Genomic DNA, 20,216 nt, shown 5'->3' with positions numbered 1-20,216 from the left:
AGGCTTTTGAGACTTGCCATGGGAAGACCAGAAAGCAGTACATTAGCGTAGTCGAGACGAGACGTGATAAATGCATGGACTAGGGTCTCTGCATCAGAATGGATAGAATAGGCTGTATCTTCGCCATGTTGCCAAGATGAAAAAAATGTGTTTTAGTAACCCTCTTAAAGTGCTTATGAAAAGATAGAGTCGAGTCCAATATCACACCCTGATTTTTCACAGAGTCACTTTGGGTAATGATGCTTTTATCAAAGCTCAGAGTGGTGTCCTTAAAAAGTTACAGGACGTTCAATGTTTGATATCGATGCAACACGCCTCAAGATTAGACAGTCCTGCGGGTCAGTTAACTTTAGTGGCACATATAGCTGAGTGTCATGAGCATAAGAGTGAAAGCTAATCTTATGTTTGCGAATGATGTCGCAAAGCGGCAGCATGTGAATGTTGAACAGAAGAGGGCCGAGCACTGATCCCTGTGGAACTCCGCGAGTGACACCACAGAACTCTGAAGTCACATCATCACAAACGACTCGATGCCTCCGATCCCCAAGATAAGATCTAAACCAAGAGAGTACCGGACCAGTAACACCAATATACGTTTGAAGGTGTCCAGTAGTTAGAGTGATCTACGGTATCGAAGGCAGCACTGAGATCAAGTAATAACAATATTGTGGATGTGTCGTAGTCTATAGATAGAAGATCATTTGTCACTTTTGCAAGGGTTGGTTCAGTGGAGTGGTTAATCCTGAAACCAGACTGAAGAGGTTCAAAATGATCACTCAAAGCCATGTGATCATTGAGCTGTTGTGCTACAATTATTTCAAGGATATTGGACAGAAAAGGGAGGTTAGACACCAGCCCATAGTTAGAAATACTCCCAGGGTCAAGCCTTGGTTTTTTCAGTAGGGGTCGAATCACTGCAGTCTTGAAAGCTGCCGTCAGATTGCCGGATGAAAGTGATAGATTCATATTTTTTAATCTTGAGGGGGCTGGAATTGGGAACAACTCTCAGGTTTCCCAGGAAGCAGGTCACGCAGACATGTTGTCTGTTTTGCTGTACTAAAAGTTTTGTAAGCCCGTCAAGAGTTACTTCCTCAAAGTTGGAAAAGCTTGTGGGACACAGGATGGAAGTAGTCCCAACAGTGGTCATGGCGGTCGACACGTTTAACCAGTCTGGAGGTAGGGTGTCCTTTATTTACTTCCTGATGAGCTCAACTTTATTTGCAAAAAATCGCAAGAACTCGTCGGCTGAGAAAGGGAAACTACTGGGAGAGGTCCTCTCCTGAGTTAGCAATGCAATTGTGTCGAATAAGTAATTAGGGTTATTTTTATGGAGGTCAAATAGTCTAGAAAATAATTGCTTTTTGCCACAAGAGCTTGTCTATATTTGGTCAGACTATCTCCCCATGCCTGTTGGAAGACCTCAAGTTTAGTTGCACGTTGCAAGTTATACCATGGAGTGTTGTGTGCAGAATTTCTGATAAAAAATCTGCATTTAATCCATTTTGGAATAAGAGTGTGGCATAAACGAATGTGGAAACAATGAAGCGCTGTGAATACTTTCTGAATGCACTGTAGGCGCAGTTGATTCAATTTCAACCAGTTTGTTGTCTAAAGAATTTCGACGTGTCAGCTCAGTCTTATATCAATGAAGACCTCATCTCTGTCACAGCTCCTCTAGACAGCATTATTTGACTTTGTTATTCTACGAAACAGGAGCTAAGAACACTCGCAAGAGGGAGTTACTTTTATTGCATTACTTTTGTAATTTGTTGCTCCCCACCAGGTCCTTTGTAAGGTGAAAAGTCAGTTGGACATATAGGTCATGGTCACAATGGCCGTGGATCAATTCCAAACTGGGGGATTTATTTTCAAATATTTTAGGGTGCCGCATTGGGAGTTAAACAGAGTTCATTTACTTTATATATTTAACTTTCATACTTGTACAATACCTCTCTTGCACACAGATATTCACACACAAGACAGTTAAATAAACCACGTTTTGCTGACAGAGCTGACACAACTTCACCTCCTGGGTGGCCCCACGTTGACCCCCAGCAGACTGGGTTTAAAGGGAATTTGCGACTGTTAATCAAATCTTTCGAACAGCCACACCTTCCTTTTAAGATCTTGTCTGCTGCTCTGCACTGCTCAGCCCTAACCTGCTGAACTTATCTTGCTGCTGCTCTGTGAGAGAACTGTTTACTGTCATCCTTCACCTTACCTACTTTAACCCGTCACCTGCAGGAATTAATCATTGTGCGTGCAAATCTCTACTTTGCTATCTTGTTTCTCACACCAAGAGTAGAGATGAAATTCATATTTATGGTTAATTTGTGCTTTTGGGAATATTTATGTATTTTTGGTTTTTTGGTTCCACTGACTAATATATGCACATATCTATCAGGAAATCATTCAAGCATCTGCCTTTGATGTTTTTCCAAATTTAGCTCCATAGCTTCTAAAATCTTTTTTATGACCTTAAGTGGGTACACACAAAAACGAATTTGGACTGAGGTGCCACAGTATATATCATAAATCTATTAATATTTTTTAAAATTGAACCTGAGATCACTGGCATCATGACAGGTTCAAACTCCTGTGACACTTGTAAAAACACTTCATTACAGAAGAGACAGACAACAAAATTCAAAGTTTCTCGTAGTGAGGAGAGTGAAACAACATACCCAGTGACATGCCGCTCCACTCTGAGTATGCCATTCATGCTCCTCTCTTTTTATTTTCTTTAGGAGGTTCCTAATACAGGGTCGTGCAAGCAGTTGCACAAGCTGTACTGTCTATTGTGTGTGTGTATGTGTGAGCAGTTACGTTTTGTGCATAAGTTCTTATCTCCGCACATTTTGCATGATGAACAGGAACATCTTCAAGGTTGCTGCTGGCATTCCCAGGCACCTGCAAGATTAGTGGCGCTGGGAGTTGCTGGTTAGGGTCTTGGAATGTTCCTGCCTTTAAAACACTCAAGACACTTTGTCTATTGTCTAAGCAAACGGATATGAGGGTGATAACTATCACTATAATAATTGAATTTACATTTTATTCTAACATTACCTAGCACTATAATAATTGTATTTACATTTTAATCTAACACATCACTATTTTTTCTTTCTGAGCATTTAAATTTCAATGGCTGACAAAACCTGTTTGCTTTAGCAACTTTTTCAACATGTTTAATCATTACTATGTGGTTTACAAAGTGAGCCACTTCATATTCACCCTTGAGAGACTTTGATTAGTACAATAAATAACCTTAATAATAAATAAAATAACCTTCAGTTATAACAGTTATAAAATAACTTAACAGTTACTGGTGCTTTATGACCTCAATCTAAAGCAGGACAACTGATGGAGCCCAGATTAATCAATATTCACAAAATACCTTATTTCACAGCAAAATATCTATAAACTATTCAGTAATTCACACTATTATTGATTAATAAAAACATTTACAATAAAAAACACTTCGTAAATTTATGGGCTCTAATTTCGTAGACCAGGTGCAGGCTCAGCACATATAATGCATTTTTGCTGAATACAAGTATGAAAAGAGTACATTTCATCAATACCTGTATTCGTGTTTAAAGAAAATGCTCAATATGTATTTACTCTTCACACTCTGTGATTGGCCAATCACACAAAGCGACTGCCTCTCCCTAGATCGACACAGAGGAGCTCGGTGGTGTTTCTTCATCTCGTCTCTATACTGGCGTGCTATCTACAATATAAGAACTTTGTTAATTTTCAGTTAGCAGTACACAGACAGTGGTAATGGTACCCTGCATTGACCGCCCACAACATTATGTACACTTGGACAGTAGCACAAGAGCGGCATCAAGCATCCTGTGTGTATGGCTGATATCAGCGTGATAAAATAATACACCTCTCAAAACGTTTCAATATGCGCCTTGCAATAAACTTACAAACACAAAATAAAAAGTGCATTTCACCAATGAAACACAGCTTTCTGATAGGATGTTTTCATTGTTCCCTAATACTAATATTTATAAAAGTATTTGGTCAAATTAATTATTTTCTGCCCCCTCAGGGAAAGACATTTTTCTTGACAAAATCAAGACAAAATGGAAAGTTTACTGCCAGGAAGAAGTGGACAGACTAGAACCTCAAATGCAGAGGACAAGACCATTTGTACAAAAAGATTTATTAACATAAGGCGTCCCCATAGGGTAAATTAGGGTAAAATAAACACAATGTACCAAAATACAACTAAGGGAGCAGGCCAAAGAAAACAAAAACACAGTAGAGAAAATGCTACTCGAAAAACGAGGCGAAAGGTTCAGGAACAAAAAAACACCTTCTGTCAGCGGGCAGAACATTTTTTTTCTTCGAGTTGAAAAGTGTTGACTCTGTCGTCTGAATGTCGTCTTTGGACAGTCTTTGTAGTCCTCCATTGGTTGTTTGTTGTAATGATGGTTGTAAATGTCTTTGATTAGCAGGCCACTTCTGGTTTTGTTATCAAAGTCATTGGTGAATATATTGTCGATTAGGGTGGCACAGTGGTCTGTTATCCTACTTGGTCTGGTGATTTTGGGAAACAAATTTAAGCTTTGACTCTTCCTCCCCTCGTGTAGTTCCTGTTGATGCAGGTCATCTCATAACCTTTCAACTCAAAGTTTGTGCCTTTATCCTCGTTCAGCCAGGTTTCTGAGATTGTGATTACTTTGAAAGGTTACTTGAATGAATTCAATTATTGTTTGGTGTTGTCATAATTCACATGCTTCTGCAGTTTATATGAATGATTGACAACTTTTGCCTGTATAAAAACTATTACATAATAATACAATTGTATTGTTCTTCTGTATGTTAACGACAGTCAATTCTCGTGTATAGAATATACATATCCTCTATATCCCCTTCCAATTCCAATTGTTTGTGATTTGCAGAGCCAAAGGTGTCCAATTGCAGATCTTCTTGTGGCTTACTGGTGTTCAGGTCATTTTCCATTTCCGTTTTTAAGTAGTCTTAGTATTTTTCCAGATTGTTGATATTTTGAGCACTCTGGCCTCCTAGGGGAGTAGCAGGTGGCCAAAAAGTGCTCTAGTTTTCGAGATACCCCTACCGGAGGTATAACAAGTCGTACTTGGTATCAAAATGTTCGTTAGAACCTCTACTTTTCAGAACTGGTGTTGTACTTTGAAAAAGTTGTGTATAACATAGTCAATTAACCCCTTTATTGCCGAAACACGCAAAAAAACAACACTTCCTCATACCTTCAATTTATTCAACCCAGGCACTATAAAACTTTGTTTGATGCCACTACAATGCTATTTCTTTATTAACAGAGGTCTGTGGATATCATCTGGACATCAGTGGTGGTGTAAAAATCCCAAGGGGGGTAGTCTGGGGCCCCAAAATGGGGATTTTAGCCCCTTTTTCTACTTTTTCTTCAGGAAAACACCCCTTGTGAGCCCAATTTCAACTCAGATAAGGAGTGTTTGGTATCAAAATGTTCGTTGGAACCTCTTCTTTTCAGAACTGGTGTTGTACTTTGAGAAAAATTTGTGTAACATGGTCAATTAACCCCTTTATTTCAGAAACACATTAAAAACGAAACTTCCGTACACCTTCAATTTCTTCGACCCAGTCACTATAAAACTTTGTTTGATCTCGATAAAGTGCTTTATTTCTTTTTAGCAAATGTCTGAAGAAACAATCTGTACACCAGTGGTGCAGTAAAAATCCCAGGGGGCTAGTCTTGGGCCCCCAAAACTTTTATCTTAGCCCCTTTTTTCTACTTTTTTTCGGGAAAAAGATCCTGTTGCAAACACCAGTGAATTTGTAACTGTACTCGGACTCTGAAGGTCACTTCAAAACTCGTTTACCTGTTTGAAACAGCTTAGCAGTATTTTCTTTACCAGTAAAAAAGTGCCTGCTACCAAATATTGACCAATGAGACCAATGCTAGTTTTCATCGCTTCTGCCATCCCCATCCCCATCCCCATTATCTTGCTCAACACGGACAGTATTCGGGCAGTCACTGCATTTGCATGCTTCGATGCACGGAAGTCCAACCTGGAGACATGGACATTTCGCTCCATCAATACAGCTTGAATCTTGACAGTACAGATGAGTGAGGTTCCTCAGATCACTGGGAGCCGATTCCTTCAAAGTTCGAACACAAGGTTTTCTCCACTCTTGGTCCAGCCATATGCACAGGGGTCCCCAACTTCAGGTTTTGCTATGTGGCTGCTGCACCATACCATGGTCTGATATTTTGCCCGGAGTGCGTGCTGTTGAAAAGCATCCTCTGTAGGAGGGAGTGACACCACTGGCTTGTCGGTTGTTGATGAGTGGATGAGACGCAATTCATCCAAAGTTTTGCAATGTCTGTCCTTACGACCTTTGTAAATGAGGATACCGAATTTTCTTGCAGAATCCATTCCCACCTCTGGTCCAGGACTGTTGAATTCAGAAAGGCCTTTCAACTCATCTTGATGCTTTTGAAGCGCATTGAATGCAGTTCGTTTCCCTATTTTGAAAAATCCGCTAGTAGTGTCACATCCTGAAAGGGCGTGCATTGCTGGCAAAATGGAGCAGAGTAATGGCCCTACTTCTTCAGCAATCTTAGTCACTGGAATGAATCTCTCTTTTTTGGTGAATTTTCCGGCATGACCTGCGTGCATGTAGACCTCCCGACTCAACATTCCTCCACTCTGATAATGCAACAGCAACACAAGGACATCAGTGTCATCGCATCTGACGATGGTCCGTGGAAAGGAAGCTGAGTGTGTTGCATGTAACACAATTCTTGTGTCGGCTTCAGCTTGTGTCGAAGCCAGGTTCTCCATCGTACAAGGTCCTTCAGCAGATATTTGTTTCACTGTCTCTGGGTTCGGGTAACCCCCAGCAATCACCAGTGTTTTGTCTGGTGCAATCATGTCAGGTGCTCTCGCCTCTATATATTGACTAAGAAAATATATCAGTTCTGCTTTATTCTTTCCGGACTTGAGAAACTGTTTGTAGTTAGGAACTTTCCTATTCCCAATTACCTTGTGGGAAGCTCTATGTTCATGACTGTCCCCACGTCGTTGTCTTTCTCCTCCCTTGATGTTCAAGCTTGCATCTACATCATAACGGTCAAAGACCACCGTTTCGACTTCAATATGCAAGTCTGGATTTTTCAATAGTCTGGTCAGTCTTTTCAAGATGATCTGTCCCAAATCATCGAATGTCTGGAAGTGTGTTTCATTCACACTTTGAACAAGACTCATTCCATCAATTATGTATGCAGTTCGTGTGTAGGCTTCTGATTTCAGAACTGTTTCCTTCTGGCAACGTTCTTCAAGCTTGCTAGCAAGGTCTGATTTAGTCACCTTTCGCATGGCACCATCGTCATGGAATAATGCTGGCGGTACTGGGGTCAGCTCATACGACAAGACATCCTTCAGGTTGATTTCTCTGTGTCTTGCAACACAAAGCAATCGACGGAACAACACCTCTGGGTCAAGTAACAGCTTCTTGGCTTTATCAAACGATAGAGATTTCTTCATGCTCTCGAATGTTGTGGCCACAGACTTGGGTACTGCATCCCAAAAGTCTTTCTCTCCACCATCCACAAGTCGCTGGGCAATGAAATTATCCAGTATGCCTTTTCCCTTTCCTGGAATCGTTGTCAGGGACTGCACAACCGGTTTTGTGGCAATTTTCCCACTTGAGATATTCACAAGCTCACTAGGAACGCTGTTCAGATCAAATGGATTTTCGCAACTGTCCGTTATGTACGCAATTACAGAGAGTACGTCATTTCTATCCCTTGCTTTCCTTGTCTGGCCAAGTTCATCATGACTCCTACCCAGCGACTTCCCACCACAGAGCTCCTTGAAACTCTCAGAATACTGTGAGGTTGCATGGCGAGTTACAAGCCATCGTAGCAGGGCAGCTTTTCTTCTGGTGAAGCCGATGATTCCACCAGTGGTTTTTGCATCTCTATTTATTGATTGCTCCAACGCCTGATCGGTAGGGACACTGTTGAACTTCGATTCGCCTGACCGCCGAACAACAAATCCACCCTGCTCGAGGAACTTGAACATTTCTGGCTGTTTGGTTTCCAGCTGTCGCATCTCTGAAACGTACACGGGGGTGTACCTTGCATAGTTCACTCGCCCTGCCAAAATGAAGTAAGGAACAGCTTCCATTGCTGCATCAAGGTGTAGATGGAAGTCTCCCTCTTTGTCGGCTCTCAGGAGGTGAAGCAAAACATCACCTGCCTCCAGGAAACTGCACCAATACTTGAATGTCTCTGAAAAGGGGTTAAAATCCCCGTTTTGGGGCCCCAGACTACCCCCCCTGGGATTTTTACACCACCACTGATGTCCAGATGATATCCACAGACCTCTACTAATAAAGAAATAGTCTTGTAGTGGTATCAAACAAAGTTTTATAGTGACTGGGTCGAAGAAATTGAAGGTGTACCGAAGTTTCGTTTTTAATGTGTTTCTGAAATAAAGGGGTTAATTGACCATGTTACACAAATTTTTCTCAAAGTACAACAACAGTTCTGAAAAGAAGAGGTTCCAACGAACATTTTGATACCAAACACTCCTTATCTGAGTTGAAATTGGGCTCACAAGGGGTGTTTTCCTGAAGAAAAAGTAGAAAAAGGGGCTAAAATCCCCATTTTGGGGCCCCAGACTACCCCCCTTGGGATTTTTACACCACCACTGATGTCCAGATGATATCCACAGACCTCTGTTAATAAAGAAATAGCATTGTAGTGGCATCAAACAAAGTTTTATAGTGCCTGGGTTGAATAAATTGAAGGTATGAGGAAGTGTCGTTTTTTTGCGTGTTTCGGCAATAAAGGGGTTAATTGACTATGTTATACACAACTTTTTCAAAGTACAACACCAGTTCTGAAAAGTAGAGGTTCTAACGAACATTTTGATACCAAGTACGACTTGTTATACCTCCGGTAGGGGTTCAGTGGATTTTTGGTACTGCTGCTACTGCACTATCCGGTCCTCCATTTAACTTGATGAAGATGTTATAGTTGACGCTCCAAGTAGCTCGGATCCTTCCCTGCTTTCTCAGGTCACATGCTTTCTTTGCAATTTCAGCATTGTGCTTCGTCAGGTGCTCATTCATGAAGACGTTTTTACCTTTACCTGTTTCAATACAGCGATTTTGGATTTCCTGTTAGTGAACTTGACGATGATGGCGGGTGTGGTTCTGTTCATGCCATGCTGTGGGATGCAAGTGTCAATGGAATGGATGTCAACATCTATCTCTTTAGATGTTGTAAAATCCACTACTTGTTGCTCAGTTGAGGCGACATCCATTTCATCTGCTTCCTCTCTCACCATCAATATTGTCTCTCACCATTCGATGTTACAGCCCGAGTTGTCTCCACGAAGGTTCCGAGATGTCATGGAGGTCAGGCTAGGAGCAGCCACAGCCACGCTAGCTAGCTAGCCTTGTCACGGCTCTCGGCTCCTTACATTCATTGATGTGGTTAGTTCAGACCCTGCTTGTCTGAACTCAGACAAAGTTGTAACTGGGTTCTCAGCGGAGTAATTAGAGGTGCTGACATGAGTAATGGTCGGGAAATTTCCCCAACAAAAACTCCTGCCATGCATGTCCTTCCTTGTCAACAGGAAGTGACATATTTCGTTAAAATGTTGACATTAATGGAAGAATGCTGTTTTTGACACTTGTCGTATTTAGGAATTAAAGGAAAGATCCTGATCGAAGATGACACCAAGGTTTCTGACTGTACTGTGGATGATGAGTGCAAGACTATCTAGGGCAGTATTATTATTGCAATATTCACAGGAATCAACATTTTTGCATCTGTAGTGAACAGGTTATTTGGAATGAATATGGCAGACACTGTAATTATTGTCAGTATTTATTTTCGCTTATAACATTGTGGTGTAATGTACAGAGAAAAGGGTTTTTGACGTTTACTGTCTTAATTTGAGTTGAGTATATTTCTTTAAACAAGATGAGTCATATTTGGAAATAACAGCAGCAACATCTCAAAGGAAGCTTTATTCAGCTGTTACATGACTCAAAAAAATATGTTTTCAAGCCCCTTTGTTCTTAATGTCTCACTGACAAATGACTGTTTTGGTGATGTTGACTTATATTAAAGAGGACCTATAATGCTCATTTTTCTGCCCTGTATTTAGTTGTGAACTCCTAAAGAACAACTACACACAATAACCGGCACGGAAGTCTTTCTAGATCTTCTAGAATATGCACCAATTCAAGCTGTAGTTCCTTGCATTTCCAGAACGGTCTGATTCAATTTATTTCATGCATGCCTCTCATCCAGGAACGCCAAGGCCCCTTGATTGGTCCTACTCCCAAGAGTTCTCAAAGACTTCTGGTCAACTACCAGACCCCAATTTCTAATTTAGTGGGTATAGGAGTTGATAATAAATTAAAAAATCCCTTTGGAGAGCTACTTGCTCATGAGCTACTGGCAGGAGACCCCTGACTTACCGTCTATGAAGAGTAGTACCGGAGGTCTGCATTTACTAAGAGCTTGACATCGGTAGTGGAAATGTGGTCATTACATGTTTTTTGCGGGACTACCCCTGTTTAAAAAAAAGTCTGATAGCCCCCCTGATGGTGGTTAAAAAGGCTATCAGCAAACTCCTGACATCAGTGAGCTTGTAATTTGCACCCCATTCCCTGTATGCACACTCTATAATGCTACACAGACAACTGCTTACTTACACTAAATAAACACAGTTAGAACACTTATAAATTGTTACTTACAGCTTGCTCTTCTGACTCAACATGATCAAGTAATTTCAACAGTTTGAGGAAAGTCCAGCTTTGTCCAGCAGTCCTTGCTAAAACTATGAAAGCTCCGACAAAGATGTTTAGCATGGTGGGGGTGGGCGGTGTTTCAGTGGGAGGCGGGATCTACAGCTTGTGCTCACAGTCAGCACACTGTGATGTCACAAAGCCTCTGCTTTACCCTCTGCTTTAGGATATCACAGTACACAGCTGACAGCACTCAGACCATGACACATCCATGATTGACTGTAGGCAAGACACAGTTATCTTGCTCACTTGCATTGCCAGCTATTTAGACAATAATGGCTGTGTATTTTTTTTCGGTGGATAGTCAATCTATGCTACATGGACTGGACACAGACTTCGATAACTACTGTCTCATAAAACATTAGTATGCCATGAGAGACCACCCAATTACCATCCAATTTTCAGACTTATTGGTCTGAAAATGTATTTACTTCAAATAACATATTTTTTTTGTCAACAACATCTTGTGACAACCAGAATAATGAAATGCTCTTCCAGTATCGGGTAGAAGGTACACAATTAACTCTTAACTAGAATTTTTCTGATGTAAAAATATTTATGCCTGAACTCAGTCATGGTTGGGAAACACTGCTCTGAAGTATATTCAAGTTTCATTTCTATAGTATTGTCCGTTGAGATGATATACAGTAATAAAAATGATTGTTAAATGATGCATATGTATGTCCTCATTGCATTGTATGTATATCTGTGAGCAAAACTATAAAGATAGTCATATCTTTAACCGGATTGATATATTATATTTTTAAACTCGCGTATGAAATAGGTACAGTTTAAATGTAGTTATTCAGTTCAATGTTGAAATAACGTTATGACCTCTTTCAGGCAGTGGATGATTCACACAAACTGCTCTATAATGTGGCATGAAACACTGCCATGAAACCTTTACGATCATATCTATAATTTATGTTTCACCAATTCCTTCTTTGAACGGCTCCTTTTCTGTGACGCCTTGCTTTCAGTTAGACTGACAATGCAGAAAGATCAAGTGCATTATGGGATACTCAGTAGTACAAAATATCATTACTTCCAGGAACTTACTGCTCTCTTGCTCCTGACAGGCAGCTAAACTCCCCATGTCAATCATCATTGTTGGAGTCGGCCAAGCAGAGTTTGATGGTGAGAGTGTCAACTAAAATGTTTATTTATTGTTATTAACATAGTATAAATGTTGATAGTTCTTTAACAGTGTCAGTCAACACTGAGCACTTTTGTATTTATTTGTAACATTGCTCTTGCTATGGGTCTCATTAAGCGGGTCATAATTTTGTGGCCGTGAGATATACAGTGAAGAAAATAAGTATTTGAACACCCTGCTATTTTGCTATTTCTCCCACTTAGAAATCATGGAGGGGTCTGAAATTTTCATCGTAGGTGCATGTCCACTGTGAGAGAGATAAACTAAAAAGAAAAATCCAGAAATCACAATGCATGATTTTTTAACAATTTATTTGTGTGATACAGCTGCAAATAAGTATTTGAACACCTGTGTATCATCTAGAATTCTGACCCTGAAAGACCTGTTAGTCTGCCCATTAGAAGTCCACCTGCACTCCATGTATCATCCTGAATCAGATGCACCTGTTTGAGGTCGTTAGCTGCATAAAGACACCTGTCCACCCCATACAATCAGTAAGACTTTAACTTGTAACATGGCGAAGACCAAAGAGCTGTCCAAAGACACCAGAGACAAAATTGTACACCTCCACAAGGCTGGAAAGGGCTACGGAGCAATTACCAAGCAGCTTGGTGAAAAAAGGTCCACTGTTGGAGCTATCATTAGAAAATGGAAGAAGCTAAACATGACGGTCAATCTCAATCGGAGTGGAGCCCCATGCAAGATATCACCTCGTGGGGTCTCAATGATTCTAAGAAAGGTGAGGAATCAGCCCAGAACTACACGACAGGACTTGGTCAATGACCTGAAAAGAGCTGGGACCACCGTTTCCAAGGTTACTGTAGGTAATACACTAAGACGTCATGATGTGAAATCATGCATGGCACGAAAGGTTCCCCTGCTTAAACCAGCACATGTCAAGGCCCGTCTTAAGTTTGCATATGACCATTTGGATGATACAGAGGAGTCATGGGAGAAAGTTTTATGGTCAGATGAGACCAAAATAGAACTTTTTGGTCATAATTCCAATAAGCGTGTTTGGAGGAAGAAGAATGAAGAGTACAATCCGAAGAACACCATCCCTACTGTGAAGCATGGGGGTGGTAGCATCATGCTTTGGGGGTGTTTTTCTGCACATGGGACAGGACGAGTGCACTGCATTAAAGAGAGGATGACTGGGGCCGTGTATTGTGAGATTTTGGGGAACAACCTCCTTCCCTCTGTCAGAGCATTGAAGATGGGTCGTGGCTGGGTCTTCCAACACGACAACGACCCGAAGCACACAGCCAGGAAAACCAAGGAGTGGCTCCGTAAGAAGCATATCAAGGTTCTAGCATGGCCCAGCCAGTCTCCAGACCTGAACCCAATCGAAAATCTTTGGAGGGAGCTCAAACTCCGTGTTTCTCAGCGACAGCCCAGAAACCTGACTGATCTAGAGAAGATCTGTGTGGAGGAGTGGGCCAAGATCCCTCCTGCAGTGTGTGCAAACCTGGTGAAAAACTACAGGAAACGTTTGACCTCTGTAATAGCAAACAAAGGCTACTGTACCAAATATTAACATTCATTTTCTCAGGTGTTCAAATACTTATTTGCAGCTGTATCACACAAATAAATTGTTAAAAAATCATGCATTGTGATTTCTGGATTTTTCTTTTTAGTTTATCTCTCTCACAGTGGACATGCACCTACGATGAAAATTTCAGACCCCTCCATGATTTCTAAGTGGGAGAAATAGCAAAATAGCAGGGTGTTCAAATACTTATTTTCTTCACTGTATACAGTGTATCATGGGGTGGGTCAAGTGACTTGTGTTTTTGTTGCAGCCATGGTGGAGCTGGATGGTGATGACATCAGGATTTCGTCACGTGGAAAGCTGGCAGAAAGAGACATTGTACAGGTGAAAGAGGATTTGTCAATAAGGATTCAAATATAAGTTTTTTAATACATATTTCATATGTATTTTATACAATTGTGTGACCAGACCACAAGACTTAATATATAATATAATATAATATAATATAATATAATATAATATAATATAATATAATATAATATAATATAATATAATATAATATAATATTATATAATATTATATAATATAATATAATATTATATAATATAATATAATATTATATAATATAATATAATATAATATAATACGACCCTCGTGAGGACAAGCGATAGAAAATGAATGAATGAATGAATAATGCTCTACACTAAAGCTAGAGAGTGCTATATCAGGAATGTCAATTTTTAAAACAATGTATAAAAATGCAACTCTCAATCCAATTTTAATAGATTTTAAAAAATAGATGTAGCCCTCTGAGGCTCTTTTGTGATTAAGAGCTATATCAATAAACTTGACTCGATTTGACTGAGTGGTGATCAACACCCTAAACGTGGTAATCTGGGCTCTCAAATTATTGGTTTATTGATAATTATTTATATTTTCTGAAGTGAAACAACTCTGAAACAAACCATCTTAATCCAGAGTAGTTAAACCTTTGAGACTTGTGTGCTGCTTTAATATCCAAAACATTGGTAAATAATAATGTGTATATTCTACCTTTGCTTTTATAATTGTTTTGTGTACAATGTAACTGTATGGCTTTGCCATATCTTTGACTTTTAACTACAACTTAATTGTAGTCATTAATAGTCATAGGGCTAGGTATAGACCAGACACCTGGCAAGCGCAGTTTCCTCTCTGTACTGTGGCGCGGTCCAGCACAGTGCACCCACGCCTCCGTGCCTCCCACTAGCACAAGAGACAAAGAGGGAGGAGGGAAGCTGTGAGACGTTTCTACACAGCCGAGTGTAATCTTAACCAATCAAATGAAGGCCTGTCTTTAAATGTTCAGAGCCCATTGGACTGCACATCAGAGGCCACAATTTGAATCACCAAGTAGACCACATCTGTTCCTGACAGTCACATTAAACACAGCAGTAGGCTAATCCAGGCATTGTGCTTGCGATCCACCTACAAATAGGAGAACCTTTGATGGCATATTCTTGAGATGCCATCCTCCTTTCATGCACTTCATATTTTTAGATAATGTTAAAAATAAAGATCGGGTCTACACTACGGCAAGGGGGCAAATACAAATTTTAGAAGTGAAAACGGACACTCATGACAAGGTAACCCATCTTTCATCTCCATGATTGTGTGTGTCTTCACACCCACATGCCCCTTCTCCCCTCTCCTCAGTAAACAGTAGGCATGAACCCGATATTCGTAATAAACAAGTATGGGTTACGGATAATGCTTTTTTTGTCGAATACGAGTATGAAACAAGTACATTTCATCATCATCCGTATTTTTGTTTAAAGAAAATGCTCATTGTGTATTCATGCTTCACGCACTGTGATTGGCCAGTCGCACACAGCGACTGCCTCTCCCAAGACGGCGGCAGCCATGGAGGAGCTCTGTTGTGCCTCACACGATACATTTGGGAATATGAAAACGGCTCAGCGTTTGTCACAATTCCTCCACTTCATTAGCTTTTCTTCAGCTGGCCTCTATTTTGGTTTAAAGTTACTTGGTAAACTTGTTCCGTAACAAGTGTGATTGCGCGGTGCACAGCATTAAACAACTCAATACATACGTATAGCTTGCATTGACTGGCCACAACATTAGATACACTTACACAGGACTTGTAATCTTAAAGGGGAGCTATGATGCTTTTTCTGCTTTTCTGCCCTATAAATGTAGTTAGAATGTTTTATTCTGGTGTTAAACTATGCCAAAGTTTCAGATCACGAGGTTTGCACATTTGGAAGTGAGCCCTGAAAGAAGTTTGGGATGGCTAAAAACGCTGGGTTTCTATAGGTGTGGTAAAACTGCCCCTTTGTGATGTCACAAAGGGGTGGACTTCCTCATGTGTTCATATTAGGAAGCACTTTGGGCGTGTGACCAGTCGCAGCGGAGTGGGCATGCCCTTAGGCACATACTGTGAGTGGAATAAATTAAAACAGACCGTTTTGGCTGGAAGCACAAATCAAAGAAAATTCAGCCGGAATGGGTGCAGATTGCGGGTTATTGTAGGTAGCTGCTCTATACGAGACCACAACTCAATAAAAAAGGTTAAAAAAAAGCATAATAAGTCAACTTTAAACTTATTTCATCACAACATAGTGCATTTTTTCAAGACTGCGGGCACTGAATCAGTCACTGACAATGTTTTTTGTCTGCTTCTGAGAAAAATACATAATAATGTACAAATACATGATAATGTGTTAGTAAAGCTGACTTTATTATGAATGAATCTTTCACACAGCTCATATATATATAAAATAATTATAATATTTATGAATTACAAAACAACTACGCTGTTAGAAATCTGCTGCAAAAACATTAAAAACACTTTTGTTTTGAACTGAAGATGTCGGCCAGTTGAATATGCTCCATGAATTTCACCTCAACAGTTGGCCACACAAACCAGATGTCATGTGGCCAGGAAAATTAATCTGATGTATTGTGCTGCATTACATGCATTTATAGCAAATCTGTTGGATTTCTTTTTTTTTTGGTATTCATACAATTGTTGTTTTACAGGTGTATAGCTTGCCCCAGTGATTTGTAACCCACATTTAAAAAAAAAAATTCTTTTAACATTCCTAACTCAAATTCACAATGCAGCCGTGTAGACTCATCTTCCTGTTCTGCTCACTGATCTGTCTCCTGCATCGCACCAGTTTGTCCCATTCAGAGACTACATGGACCGCACAGGGAACCACGTTCTGAGCATGGCCCGCCTGGCTAAGGATGTACTGGCTGAAATCCCGGACCAGGTCATCTCCTACATGAAGAGCAGAGCTATTAAACCCAACATCGTCCCACCAGCTTCCTTGCCTGACAACTATTGCCAAACCAACTCTGTCTGAAGGCCCTCCCACTGCTCCAGGCTGTATTCTTTTTGGAGGCCTCATAGGCCTCATAGGTCCCCTTAGTGAAACCAGTGGAGATGAAACTATTTCTGTTTTGGAGCAAAGAGCTTTAGAGCTTGCAGGGCACCTGCAGGAAGAAGATAGAGGAGTTTTGGTGTTTTAGTCACTTTTGGAGCCTAGAGGGTGCTCAGAGGAGCCCATGGATGCCACAGGAGGTTTCATTGTTTGCTGCATTGGTGAGTAATGGATAGCAAGAAAATACTATAGGAAGGGCATATGTGTATTAGAATGTGCCAGTGTGTATCATGTGTGTGCAACCTTTTACAATTGCTGTGTGTTGATCTAGAAAATCATATGGAAATCAATTTATTTATGGAATAATTTATTTTCTTTGGTTTGGATTTCAGTTTCAGTTTCCCTGGAGTTGTCCATCCTATATTTTATCCATCCATCTTCTATGCCGCTTATCCTCACTAGGGTGGGGGTGTTGGAGCCTATCCCAGCTGTCTTTCGGAGAGAGGCGGGTCCACCCTGGACTGATGGCCAGCCAATCACAGGGCACATATATAGAGAAACAACCATTCCCACCCACATCCATTCCTATATTTTATGACCCAGCTTATTAAAGAAAATATCCCACTTTCTAAATGTAAACGCATGTAATATATATTATGCATTTTATGGATTGTGTGACCATTGTTAGATTGTAAGTTAGTTATGGATGACCCACCGCCACCCTGTTTTCTTATTATTATTATTATTATACCTGCTCCTAGTATGTTCCTAGTCCCTAGTTCCTAGTATGTTTCTATCAAAACAATGCACTAGTTACTATCCAAAATCAAAGCACAACAGCTACATTCTTGTTTTGAAAGAAACAGCCACAAACAGTATGTTTACAGAGAGGACACACCTCTCCTGTGTATCCCGTTCACAGGAAGAAATGTTCCTGCTTAAACATGAAAACAAATCACACTGTTAGAGTTTCACAATCTTATATTTGTTTTGATTCATTATTGCTTACGTTCATTTAAAAAGGCTAAATCAGTTATACCAGAATGAGAAATTATACATTTATTAGTGTAAAACGTGATTAAATATATTACCGTTGCTTTTTCTTTCGCCTTCTAAGAAGTGCTGATCACACCAAATGCAAGGAGTGTATTTTCCGCACCATGAGGTGCCCCTGATTATAAGGCACAGTCTCAATTACGGGGTCTAGTTCTCATACATTTTTGATAGATCAGGCGCACCGTGTTATAAGGTGCATGCTAAAACATATGGTTGAAGTGCTGAAGAATGGAGTGTCAAATCCGTTCGAGTGGCAACACCATCAACTTTAACAGTTCTTGAATGAATAACTATGTACAAACCCCCTGGCACTACACGGTCTACAAAAAGAAGGGCAACTGAAGCCAAACAGTGAGTTTAATTGAACTTTATTCTACTATTTAACAATACACTCACCATATTTTTTAATGAATCTTCTCCAACAAATCCATCAAGACCCTCACCTTCTGTATCTGAATTGAAACGCTGGGCAATTTCACCATCAAACATGCCGGGTTCCCTTGCATCATTGTCGGAGTCAGTCTTGTTGTCAGGTGGTTGTTCAGCAATGATGCCGGCTTTCGCCAAAGCTTGGACTACATTTAAAGAACATACCTTGGTCAGGCACCCACAATCTATTCACATATGGTGGCGTAAATTGCCCGGGTATTGCCTCCGTGTCCGCCGTCTTTCATCCATCACTCTCACACCCTTCGCAACTTCACTTTGAACATTCCTATTACACCAATGTCCAGCTTTGGAGTTTTCTTGTTAATCCTCCAGGAATGATGGGAAGCTCTGAATTAATTTGCTCAAATTATCTGATTGGTTTATCACTGCCAGCGTAGTATTACATACCTGTGTCAGAGTGAAATGGTATGACACTCAATCAAGCGGAACACTTATCAAAGTAGCACAACATTTTTACAGATTTTTTAACTCACATATAAGGCGCCCCGGATTATGAGATGCTTTATTCATTTTTAAAGGCTTTTAAGAGTGTCTTATAGTGCAGAAAATCCGGTAGTGGCACCATAATCCTCCACTATTATTATTCATTTTTTCAAACAAATAATCACTACACATTAAGCAGTATAATGCACTATGGTCCATTTTATGTAATATTATTTAAATATTGTACAGTATACACAATCTGCCACTATTTTCCATATATGTATGCTGTTATTAAAGTCCACTTATAAGGATGAAAAAGACAGTTTAACACCCACCGCTATTGTTTTGACCAGTTTGTCTCAGTCATTTGATCCAAATGTGCCTACAATATGGAAACATATCCAAATTGACTGAGCCAGGTGTTATTCTGCCAGCAGCTGTTGTCATGTTGAAGATACAAATGTTACTAATGATAAAACTGTTGAGAAAGTCTGTGGAGGTTGCACATGTTGTGTAGTTTTTGTACTTCACAGATAATCTTTGAATATAATGTAAGGTATGACTAAGCCTTTTACAATACTCGAGTCAAGACTTGTTTACCGTTCAATTGGGGCCATTTTTTTGCCTCAAGGAAGAAGTAAACTTGCATTGTTTTTATGAAAAATATGTACCATAATGTCCGGTGAATAAGCCACACCCACCAAATTTAGAGAGGAAAAAAAGATACAATTTTACTGATACACTTTTTATCATTCACAATCTTTATGTGAAACATGAACACATTTGTTTCACATTTGTTTACCTTTTCTGTGCGTTCTAGCGTGAGAAAACAAGTTAATATGAGCATGCTAAAAACGGACATCATGTGAAATACCTATTTGTGTAGCCCTCACAAAAAAAGCAACAGTGTCCATTTACATAACTGACTTGTACATTAACCAAGCTACAGCAATATTATTATTGTAGCAGATAACATGTAAAACTATTTTTATCTGGCGGACTAACACAACGCCTCGCAAAGTGCTCATCTCAGCTCCATTCACAGACGGAAGAGTGGATATCTAGCTCTCAATTTTGCTACAAAGACTCAACAAGATGCTGGTTTGACATCCCAATGAGAGTGAACATTAAGGATATTCATTCATTCATTCATTCATTGGACTGGTTGCCAGCCAATCACAGGGCACATATAGACAAACAACCATTCAAACTCACGTACATACCTATGGACAATTTGGAGTCGCCAATGAACCAAGCATGTTTTTTGGAATGTGGGAGGAAACCGGAGTACCCGGAGAAAACCCACGCATGCACGGGAAGAACATGCAAACTCCACACAGAGATGGCCGAGGGTGGAATTGAACCCTGTTCTTCTAGCTGAGAGGTCTGCGCGCTAACCGCCATGTATATATATATATATATATATATATATATATATATA

The 20,216-nt window shown here is 40.1% G+C and overlaps 1 protein-coding gene across 6 annotated transcripts in view; it reads left to right on the top strand.

The window, feature by feature from the left end:
* Positions 1–20,169, top strand: part of LOC131137599 (copine-5-like) — a 155,575-nt gene extending 135,406 nt beyond the window's left edge. For 3 of the 6 annotated variants that reach the window (XM_058085728.1, XM_058085727.1, XM_058085726.1), the window contains 3 exons: positions 11,889–11,946; positions 13,768–13,841; positions 16,640–20,169. In XM_058085728.1, the coding sequence (XP_057941711.1) occupies positions 11,889–11,946; positions 13,768–13,841; positions 16,640–16,828 (321 nt within the window). In that variant the 3' untranslated portion in view covers positions 16,829–20,169. The remainder of the gene's footprint in view (positions 1–11,888; positions 11,947–13,767; positions 13,842–16,639) is intronic. The other 3 variants (XR_009131945.1, XR_009131944.1, XM_058085729.1) reach the window with 3 other exon arrangements.
* Positions 20,170–20,216: the final 47 nt, after the last annotated feature.

The sequence above is a fragment of the Doryrhamphus excisus genome, chromosome 10, assembly GCF_030265055.1.
Source record: "Doryrhamphus excisus isolate RoL2022-K1 chromosome 10, RoL_Dexc_1.0, whole genome shotgun sequence".
In the NCBI taxonomy this organism is placed as follows: Eukaryota; Metazoa; Chordata; class Actinopteri; order Syngnathiformes; family Syngnathidae; genus Doryrhamphus; species Doryrhamphus excisus.
The sequence above is the reverse complement of the archived record's forward strand: the minus strand, read 5'-3'. Positions and strand labels throughout refer to the sequence as shown.